Here is a 12,112-nt window from a genome sequence, read left to right on the forward strand (position 1 = left end):
GTTAAACTGGTTAGATCCAATTCATCACAATGCATTACGTGTTATTTCAGGAGCCTTCCGTACCTCACCTGTGTATAGCCTATACACAGAGATCCATGAACTCCCACTCAGTCTTCGTAGACAAGTTCTTCTTATGAACTATGCTGCGAAAGTTCAAAGCCTTCCTGGACATCCAACATGGCAATACTTGTATAAACCGAAATGGGAAAATTTATATACGAACAAACCTCATATCTGCAAACCTGCAGGTATCCGACTAAAAGAAATACTCTCACAATTGAACTTAAGTATGGATAAAATCTACCAAGATACCCCCACAGCCGTTCCACCGTGGAAAATCAGTTCAATTGACTGTGACATGTTCCTCATAAAATGGAAACAGAGCAAAATCCCAAGTCAACATATAAAACAGCTTCATTCCTCTTATGTAACGCAATTCTCTGACTATTCTCATCTGTATACTGATGGATCCAAGACGGCCACACACGTTGGTGCTGCTGTTGCATTGCCAAACAACATAATCTCACAGTCTCTTCCAATAGAGTGCAGTATCTTTAGTGCCGAATTGTTTGCAATAAGTCTCGCCCTAGATCACATTGCCAAAACTTCCCTCGTAAAAAGTATTATTTTCACAGACTCATTAAGTGCAATATATGCTTTACAGACAGAGGATCATCCATCTCATCCGTATGTAAGAAAAATTCTTTCCTCCCTATTACACCTTCGGGAAAACAAACAAAGAGTCAGATTCACTTGGATTCCTGGACATTCTGGAATACTCGGCAATGAACGTGCGGATGATGCTGCAAAACATCCTTCTAACAAAAATTCTCACTTGCATAAAATACCGCTCAATGACTTTAAAAACATCAATCGAAAAGCCTCTGAAAATATATGGACGCAGACCTGGAAATCTCAAACAAACAATAAATTATACCAAATTAAACAAGAGCAGAAATCCTGGAAATCAAGTTTTCGGTCAAACAGACATGAAGAGGTTATCCTCGCCCGGCTTCGCATCGGGCACACATATTTAACACACTCTTACCTCCTAATGAAAGACGATCCTCCACAATGCTCTCAGTGTCTGACCACACTAACAGTGAAGCACATCATCATAGAATGTCCACGATACCAAATTGCCCGCCAATCAGCATTCAAATCGCATTCAAATGAGCCATTAAGCCTTGAACTCATTATGGGAGAAAACTCAAACGTCAGTGAACTCTTATCATACCTCAGCTTAATAAACTTAACTAATCATATCTAATATGTTAAAGCAGTAACAATGTAACAGGAAATAACAAAACTTGAACAGGCGCAATATAGCCGAAGTTGCTCTTGCGCCGTTAAACCCCAAACAACAACAACAACAACATTATGTAAATAAATCCCCATAAGTTCCTTTTGTGAAACTTTAGGGTTATTGGTGATCAGTTACCCTTTTATCCCCATTATTTTAACCTACTAACAGTTAAGAATAATGTTAAAATAAAAATATGACTTTGTATTTTAAAAATTTTGAATTGTTTGATTACAGAAAGTTGAACAGATGAGGAAACTAGAAGCTGAGTTTGAGAATCTTTCAAAGGAGATGGAAGCAAAAGAAAGTATTATTGAATTTCATCAGAAAGAAATGAAGTAAGCAAATTCTAATACTTTCAGATTATACATAATGATCTAATTCAGCACATCATCAACTTTTTTTTAGCATGTTTCTGCACTTTTATGTGTTCCTATATATAGAAGTTCCTATATATAATTAGGTGGAAGGATGGGATCAGTGAACTTTTGGGCATGACATTTTGCGATACCGCTCGTATAGCACATGATTGATCGATGCAGTTGGAGGAATTTGTTGATGGCCACAACAGCTCCTCAGGGGGCTATGTGACTGGAAGAATATATAGAAGTGTAGGAAAATTTTCTGTACCCTTTGGCTCCACAATAATATTCAGCCATTGTGCTCATTATAGAATGTTTACTAAAGTAGTGGCTAAACTTCCTTCCTCCAACTGGATATAAGAAGTGCATCCAATTGATGTTGGTGGACAATACAATGTTGAGTCTGTTTGGTGTGACATAAGCACTGGGAGAGGAAAAATGAGAGTAGGTGTGTGTTATAGGCCTAATGAATCTGATGAGTATAATGAACAATTGTCAGAGAAATAGAGTGGGTCAGTAAATCAGAATATCTTATAATGGGGGATTTTAACTTTCCAGATATTGACTGGAACTTGTGGGTTGGTCACTCACACAGTAGCAAGACTTTTGTGGATTTATTGATAAATATACAAAATAATAATGGGTCCAACACCGAACCCTGGGGAACTCCACTAATAACATTTGTCCATAAAGAGCAGTGTCCATTGATTACCACTCTCTGCCATCTCCCACTCAACCAGCATTTTTACTATCAAGCAGCCTGCTTTCTGCTGATTGTTTCTAAGTTCTGTAGAAAGCTTCTGGATGATTGGAGAATAACTTCTGTTATCTGTCACATGAAGTGAAACTCCTTGAAATCATAGATTTTCGGCAGCTTTGGCGGCATGTATGTAAAAAGTTGTACAACAATTTCTGTTTTTTTATTCTCCAAGTACAGATCTATATCGTGCTCCTGCAAGTCCAAGCTCAAGTCTGATAATTCTTGAAGACCACCACACATTAAACCTTAATCCAATATAAAGCTATATTTGTAATTTTCTTCTGTAGTCCTTCATATATGCATCTTTCTTTTTGGTCCCGCTTTAAGTGATTCTTTGCTTCTTGAAAATGATTAACTAATGCCTTGTAATTATTCCAAACAGACCAAAAAGTCAATGCCACCCATCATGTGCTTAAAATTCTGCCAATTTTTAATAGTTTAATATCCAGTGAGTTTGTGTACTCCAATTCTCTGGCATTTTTTGGCAACGCATTATACATGACATAAAATTTTATCAATAAATGCTTTAAATCAATTGATACCTGCAACAGCTTTCACAGTATCAGCTGATAGTTCTAATGGTTGATTAGCACAATGCCACACTGTTAAGAAAGGGAATTTTTCTTTCATTCGTTTCTTAATGCCACTTTTACTGCTCATTATAACAGCCACACCATCACATGTGACACAAACTAAGTGAGTTTTTAAATAGTTTTCCTTCATACTGTATGACTGAAGACAATTGAGCAGAGAATCAAATATCCCTTTTGCAGTAACACTTTCGAGTTCGATCAAGTCCAAAAAAGAAATTTATGGGGAATCTGATCCACTGTCAAATATGCAAGTTCGAACGTAAATGATTAAAGTGAATTTCTTACTTACCGTGCTCGATTTGTCAATTATCAATGAAATTTTACTGTTCAACAATAATTTTATTAGGCAGATTTTTTCTCATTTCATCACTAATGTTATTCAAGATGTTAATGCAAGCGTTAGTTGAATGAAGAGTACGACCCATGTCAGTCCCGTTCTTGTAGGTCAATCTCTGATTCAAAATTATGAAAAGACTGCATATAAGTTGGCCAAAGATTGTCTTTGACCACCTTATATGCGGTGCAAAAAATTTTTTGTTGTTATTAATTTTTCATGAGATATAAACTCTTTAAACAGATTTTCAAGGGGCTCTTTCTCAGCTACTGCTAGCAGTTTTATATCAGCTTATGTCCTATTGTTTCCTTGTGATCAATTTTTTTTTTTTTTTCCTTAAAGACAGTACCTGTTGCTGTCTGCTTTCACCAAAATAGGTAACTTCATCATTTGTCCATTCCTTAGAAATCTTCATGCCCATCTTCTTTTCCACTCCAAGAGTTCTAATTTGTTTACATAATGCACAGCCCAGTCTCTTATTTTGATAATTTAGCCAAAAAAATTACTTTGCATAGAGGTAATTTTTTTGACCAACAGTCCAGCAACTTACCCAGTCATTTATGTCAGCTATCCCTTGCTGTTGGATGTGGATACCATCAGGAACAAAACCAGTCTTTGACACAGTCACTGTAGTTAAGTCTTCACTTACATTCTCACTTGTTTTTAATTTCTTAACTGTGAAAAGTGAAAAGTAACTAATAATTCTTTTCATTTTTTACTTTACGGTTCAAAACAGTTTTTTTTTTTTTTTTAATACTAATTCACTCACAATCTCGTTACCACTTTACCACACTGGCAGTTGAATAAAACTGTTGTGTCTAAATTGAAAATGCACAAATACAAAGTTATTAATGCTGAACAAACTTTTACATTGTAACAAAAGTCTCAGAAAAACTAGTGGGAACCAGTACAGAGCCTTTAAGAAATGATATTTCCAAAGGGGGAGGAGTCAAGAAAAAGGTACATGAGTTTACTGAAATGAGTGTTACTTCTTAGACAAACAGAACACCTGTGAATGCCTGAGATAAACCCTGATAAAATAAATCTACAGTCGGACCTGTATATAATGAAACTGATTTTTCACTTGCAAAAATTTGTTAAACAAAAATTTCATTATAAAAAAATATGACCTTTTCAACGATGAAAAATAATTCAACATTCAGAAATAAGTAAAATATGGTAAGTGAATCAGAAATAAGTGGGAATAAATAAATTTTCTAACATTTCAAAACAATTTTTTAATACATAACGTATTAAGATACGATATTCTTTTCATACATACGTGATGCGCACAATATTATAATATCTTCGTTGTCCTCATTTTCCTTCTCTTGTCATTGATATTGTCACTAATTTTGAATTTTTTGTTTTTTTCTTTCTTCTACTCTTTTTTTTTTTTTTTAAATTGTCCAAAATGTTGGGGTCATTCAGGTACTGTGACCACATAAACAGAGATAGGGAAATTTTATGGAAAAGTGGATGACACACTTCCATGAAACAACAGATGAGTATTTGTTGGGGTAAAAGAAAATCACTCTCTCCTAATTCTCGAACTGGGCACTTACAGCAGTAGATTGACCAGAACCCCTTGATCCCCTCACTTTTTGCCAGCACGGCTTCTCCATATGTGGGACAAGTTGTTGGGTAGGTTTTATGAGTACCACTTAGTTGTAGAATGGTAACCCCTTTAGTTCTCTTAATTCTTTCTTAGCAGCAGCACTAATTGCCTAAACTCTTGGCCATGTCGATGTGATGAGTATTATTGTTTATAGTACTTGTACCATACTTAGTAGCAATAAAGAAATTTTATTTAAATTGCCTGAAGGCCAGAAGTCCGAACAGTGTATATACAGTTAAGTCTCTCCTAATCCGTTCGTTATATTAAAATTTTCTTTGCTCAAGGGAAACTATTTTAAATGTAATTACCAAGGGGAATTCAAAAAAATTTTCTATAAAGGAGTTTGTTAAACAGAGGTCCGACTGAGTAATTTAAAATTCTAAAAATGGTTAAAAAGTTTTATATAGCAAATGTCTTAATAATAGACAATGAAAAATGCAAATTTAGTAAATTAACTTTAAACTTATTTAAATAATAGATAAACATCTGAAAAAAAAATTTACTGAATATTACAAATTTCGAAATGTACTGCATCCAGATGTCACACCTCACTGTTAATAAAGGTGCCGGTATGGTGCACCATCCCAAAAAAAAGCACTGTATATACACATATATTCATTAACAATCTAACAAATTTATTTACATGTATTCCATAATTTAATGAGGTATGTCTGCCAGGTATTCACTACTCTTTGCCAATTATATATATATACAGGCACTCCTCTACTTACTTACTTAATCGGTTTTTTTTCATGTATGTAAGTCCAACTTTGGTTCTTGTAGATACAAAATACATGTATAGTACAGTACAACGCACTGAGATTATAACCCCAACAAACTTCATCAGGTACAGCATTTTACTATTTGTAACCAAGTTAAATGAAGCTTACAATTGAATAATAATGTAGAGTACAGTATTTATTTAAAACTAATTTAATCTACCATCAGATCACTTTACGATGGACTCTCCAAAATAAAATACCATTCGCTATACAATATGTAGTAAGTGCCGATCATTGTGATCATGTTTGCGAACTGAATCTTAATTGTATTAAACGGTTATTCTAATAAGCGAAAATAGGAAAAATATTATCCACAGGCTATAAAATTAAAGATATAAAGCACAAATTTACACTTTACTTCATCCAATTAACAAAATTAAATGATGCATGAAAATTGGAAAAATATTTCCCACAGGTTAGCAAATTAAAAATAAATTTACTTTTACGTACATAGCTTAATTTATAACTAATTGATATTTCTGTTCACTGACATTTTTTTTTTATCGTAAAATTTAAAACAGTGAGAAAATATGCACTCAATAACAAAGAATGCTGAACGCACAAATTGCAACTAACACGATACGCGCAAGTGGGATACGGAGTAACAACTTTACGAAGCTCAAAAAATAGGAATGAAGAGAAGATTCTGAAAATTTATTTATGTATTTTATATGATTGAAGATTTCAGTGAAGGGGAAGCACATTTCACCATAATAGGGCAAAATTCCACAGAATTCCAGCTATCGGTATCATCGCAAATGCAACAAGATCGAGTTTACTATCTGTTTTTAATAGATTGCACTAACAGAAAAGTCCAATAAACCAGAAACTGCTAATTGTTTTTATTGTTTTATGGTAGTAGTGACCTCCAGAAATGTGCTTTAGAAAAATATCAAAGGTGTTCAAAATTGATTCTTATAACCAAACATAGCAATAGCTTTGTGCGTTTTACATATCTTCGAGTTGTACATAAGTCATTTGTATGTAAGTAGAAGAGTGCCTGTATGTATATATATATATATAAACGTTTTTATTTATTTTGTTTCATGTGCTATAAAGGAATAAACTGTTAATTTTCAGATGGGTGCTGTAGATATGTGGCATTAATGCTGTTGTTAATAGTTATCAATTAAACATTATACACACATTGTTTTACTTAGGGCATGATCCTATTTATTTCTGGATTCGCGTTTGCTGTGTATTTATAATTTGGATGAAGGCATTTCAGGCTTTAAGGCCTAATTGTACTAACTAGCAATTTGGTGTGCTGGCAGCACCCAGTTTGCCTATTTATTTATTCATTATTATTTTTTAAAAATTATTTAAAAATTAGTTAAATACAAACTTTGTATATTCTATAGCTAAAGAACCATGTTGAAAAACAATAAAAATAACATAAAAGAGCAAGGAAAAAAATAAATATAAAAGGGTTAGAGGAAATGGAAAATTACATTCATCCACTTTGCTTCTCTCCACTATTTTGTCAGGGGCTTTGAATGGACAGATAGCCATACAGAATTAATGTAAAAGTTCATAGCCTGAGTATGAAAGGTTTATTTCAGGAGTCTGATATGTTACTTTTAAATGTAGTCCTCTGTAGAGTCAATACACTTTTTTCAACATTGCTGCAATGCATTAATTCCAGAAGAAACATTTCTCTTGGGTCTTCAGGTGTGCATCCACTGCAGCAGTGACATCACTGTTGGTGGGAAAATGGATGCTAGCCAGGTATTTTTTCAAATTAGGATATAGGTGAATGTTCAATGGTGCTACATCAGTTGAATTTGGGATGGTTCAAGAATTTAAACTCATGCAGTACAACCATTGCAATGACAGACTTGTGAGTAGGCATGGTATCCTTGTGAACACGACTGCTTTGCTTAGTTTTCCTCAGCTTTTATGTCTGATTTTTTCATTCTATTACCTTGCAGGGTCTGCATCATATGGTCCTCTGACTGTCTGGCATTTTGGAGCTCTCCATCAATCACTAGCAGCACTCCATTAGCATCGCAAAAAACTGATGGCATCACTTTGCTAGCAGAATGAATCGACTTGCCTTTCTTTGGAGGGGGGGGGGTGAAGAGCTTTGTTTCCATTGTTTGGACTGCTCCTTTGTCTCTGACTGAGAGTGATGGACCCACATCTCATCCCTGGTCACATACCATGAAAGAAATTTTCTGGATCTACTTGAAAATAATGTAAAATGTTCACTTGAGTTAGCAACTCAAGTGTGTTTTTGATCTGCTGTTCAACAACTTTGGGACCCATCGCGCTGACACCATTGTCATAATGAGAACAACTGTTGTTAATGTAATACAAATGTCCAGATGAGCAGAGCTCTGTATTTCTGAAATTTTGAGGGTGTAAATACATGCCACATAAAATAAATCAAAGAAATAAATTATTATTTCTATCAAAAATCAAATGTTAACGTGTACACATTACTTCTAAATTTAGTGTTGAAACTGACTTCTGTGAACTTTGATGCACCTCTGAACGGGCCTTGCTATAGACCGTTTAACGTACTCAAAAATATCTGGCGTTCCTAAAATTCACTGGCTCCTCTCTCCAACTGTCACTGGCAAGAAATGTCAGGATTGGTAACGGGAGTGGAATAAACTAGGGACTTTAAGTAAATAATAATCAAATTGATTGATGTCTGGCAAATGGACAAGCAGTGCAGCATATGTTTCACAGTTGATTTAATTACCAGGCTAGCTGGAATGAGTGGAAGTACCATTGTTAAAAATATGAACCACCAGTACAGAAGTTATTAGTATCAACAGTAATTCTGTGCTAGCAGAATTAAACAAAAGGGCCTATTAGTATTAGAGATGATGCAAGAAAGCAGCCTTATACAGTATCAGCCAAAATATAAAAAAACTCTTCCTGAATCAGCTGTACATCCCCTCTATCTACTTACAGAACACCAGATGGAAGTTTGTTCCAACAATCACTGCCCCCTGGCTGAAGGCAAGTTTCTGCACAGCTATCCTGCAACCATCCATCCTCAATTTAAGTTTTCCCCCTTCATGTGTGCTGTCTGAGCAAGAGGAAGGATGCTACCCATATTTAGCTTATCTAATCCATTCAGTTTTAATCACCTCAATCAGATCTTGTTGAAGGTGTCTAGTCTCCAGCCACTGCAGTTTGCAGAACTGAAGTCTTTCCCATTAAGAGTACCTTTTAGCTCCCCCCCCCCCTCACTAATCTCATTGCTCTTCTCTGCACCCATTCAAACAGACCCACATCTTTCCTAAAATGAGGCTTCCAGACTTGTATGCAGCACTCAATATGTGGCCTAACCTTTGCTTTCTACAATGGGATAATCAGCTCTTTATCCCTGCTGGAAAAATTACTCTATATTGTTGACAAAGCCCCATTAGCTGTCCTGACAGCCTGTCTGCACTCTTCAGAGAACTTCATGTCTGACTGCACTATTACTCCCAGGTCCTTTTCATTCTCATTCTCTACTACCCTTGGTTTAGCACCATACAGTTAGTATGTTATTCTGGGAGTACTGCCTCACTTATATAGTACCGTGCATTTATTGATATTAAATTTCAATTGCCACTTCTCAGCCTATCTGACTAATTTTTCTAGATCTTGTTGCACAGTAGCATACTCTGATCACTATTGTTGAATGGCCTGCCAACCTTTGTATCATATATAATTATTGAAAACAACAATAGGCTCAGCACTAAACCCTAAGGAACTATACTAATAATATTAGTCAAAGAAGAATAGTTCACTTTGATAACTGCTCTGTCTTATTCCACTCAACCATCCCTTTATTCAAAGCAGTAACTCATTCCGTGCAACATTGCTCCAGTTTGTACAGCAATCTTTTATGTGGAACAGTGTTAAAATACTTTTCAGAAATCTAAGTATATAATGCCAAAATTAGTTTTGCACCCGGTTGCTTTGTTACTGTATCATAGTATCCAATCAGATTATTCACACAAGATCACCTCTTAAGAAATTTATGCTGTGACTGCCATATAACGGCATTCTTGTCTAGATGGTCATGCATTAATTATTTAACTGGTGACTATTATTTTCTCTAGAATGGCAGGTCTCTAATTATTTACTTTGATTTAATTCCTCCATTCATGAATTAGGGACATACTTGCATATCTCCAGTTCCTAGAGACCTTCATTGAATTCAACGATGTTTTCATAATTATGGTTAAAGGTTTTTCTGCCTCTCTTAATATAATTAGATAGCTCCCATCCACCTCTTATTTACATTTTTATGTTTTGCTTCAAGAATTTGTCTTCCACTTTGCTTTCAGTTATCATGAAATCATTTAGCTCCCTGTAATATAATATACTTCTCGCGTCTTGCATTCCAAAAAAAAAATTTCATATCTGACAATGTATATGCAAAATATGTATTATATTTATCAGCAACCTTGAGCAGGATCATCAACAGTTATATTGTTCACATCTAGTGAATCAGTGTGGTTTATCTGTTTCCTACTTATAGTGTTTACATAACTAAAGTAGTCTTTGCTACTTTTCAGAATCTTTTTTAAATTTCATTGATTTTTTTTTTTTACATAGTCTTCAACAATCCCTGCCCAGACATTGATACTGAATTGTTGCTGCTGCTGCTTTGAATGTTTGATCTTGCAAGGATTTTCTTCAACCTGCAGATAGATGGTGCAGAAATTAACTATTCCACCCCTCATGAAACCAGCTTCATCTGTAAACAGCACAGAAGCCTGGAAGATGGTTTCTGAATGCTTAAAGTAAAAAAAACTCCTACTGGTAGTAGCCAGTAGGAGCTTTTTTACATTAACTTTTTTTTTTTTTTTTTATATTCTCTCTTTTATATGAATTTGTAATGTTATTAAAAAGTATTCATAAAGTTTTATTGCTTACCCTTGAAATTTTATATAGAGCATTAAATGATGAAGTGGAAAGATGCAAAGAGAATCTAAATGCCAGATCCCACCTTGTGGAAGAACTCCAAGGAGAGCTAGAAGCAAAGTCTTATAACACCAATGATGAAAGTTGCCAAACTGAAGTAAGATGCAAACTACAGTAGAAAACGCCTTTTCTCTCTCTGTCTGAAGCATCGTTTTCTTACACTGTTAGTGTTTATTATTATTGCTATTTGCATGTTATTATGATGTGTGTCACTTACTTAGTTGGCTATTGAATCTTTTTTTTTTTTTTTTTTTTCTTTTCTGTTTTTTTTTATGATTCTTCTGTTTTACTTGGTTATAGTTGTGTCAAATATAATTTTAATGTAAAAATAAGCAATTTTAAAATATGCAAGCAATATTTGAATATAGAATTATTTCCATCCAGGCATAGGAATTATACTTTGGGGGATTTTGTTTTGATTTGTTTACAAATTCTGTTTGTTTGTGTATTTGGTTTAATTCTATACCTGCAGTGTGGGAATAAAAATGATTCCAGCTGTACTGATAGCTTTCCCACACAAGGAAAGAATATTCCTTGAATTCTAAGATCTTGGCTATTTTCAAGTTTAACTGTGATATTTGTTTTCATAACAATAAAATATGTTTACTGCTGTCGAGAAGATGTATTGATGCAATTTATGGATTCATTCTGCCTGGTGGCTTTTTTTTTTTTTTTTTTTTATTTATTTATTTTTTTTTTTTGTTTGTTTGTTTTTGTTTAACAGCATTTCCAAGTATGCAAGAAACTGTCAGGAAGCTTGCACAAAAAGATATTAAAAGGAACACAATTTTTTTTTTTATATATATATATAATACCAATGTATAAAATCAATGAAAAATATTCATAAATGTTCACACTCTAAATTTCTAACTTTTGGGACCTGTTGGATTCCTCGAGACCATTAATGTAACAAAGTTTGCTTAGCTCCATAAATAATATTTAACAAATTATTATTATTTTATTTTTTTTTGTTACAGATTAATGTAAAAATGTGTTTTGATGTGAAAAACTGTCAGGGCTGTTTTTGCTACTTCCCTCACCTTCTCCTTCAAATATCTGGGTTCTGAGATTCTGAAAAGGTGGCATTTCTAAGATCATGGCTTTGCACAGCGTTGATTATAAGATATATGAGATGTCTGCCTTATTCATATGGGGGGTGGGATCAGAGGGATAAGTGAGTAATTATTGACCTGTCAGCTTGACTTCTGTTCCAGGGAAAATAATGGGATCAGTGATCAAACAAGTAATGCAAGATTATCTTGCACATATTCATGAAAGGAAGATTCTGTCTGATCAATCTGATTGGCTACTTTAAAGTAACAAAGGAACTGGTTGCAAAAAATAATTTTGACATTGTATACTTAGATGATTTCAGCAAAGCTTTTGATACCATTCCACACAAATGACCTACACAGATTGCAGCAG

At 34.2% G+C, this 12,112-nt stretch overlaps 1 protein-coding gene across 1 annotated transcript in view; it reads left to right on the forward strand.

Moving 5' to 3' along the window:
- LOC150079265 (uncharacterized) overlaps positions 1–12,112 on the forward strand; it is a 359,584-nt gene that overhangs the window by 243,804 nt on the left and 103,668 nt on the right. Inside the window, exons 12-13 of the mRNA XM_090383011.1 lie at positions 1,541–1,641; positions 10,658–10,784. Coding sequence (XP_090239137.1) covers positions 1,541–1,641; positions 10,658–10,784 — 228 coding nt within the window. The remainder of the gene's footprint in view (positions 1–1,540; positions 1,642–10,657; positions 10,785–12,112) is intronic.

This window comes from Mastigoproctus giganteus, chromosome 10 (assembly GCF_048544385.1).
Source record: "Mastigoproctus giganteus isolate SK-2022 chromosome 10, ASM4854438v1, whole genome shotgun sequence".
Taxonomy (NCBI): Eukaryota; Metazoa; Arthropoda; class Arachnida; order Uropygi; family Thelyphonidae; genus Mastigoproctus; species Mastigoproctus giganteus.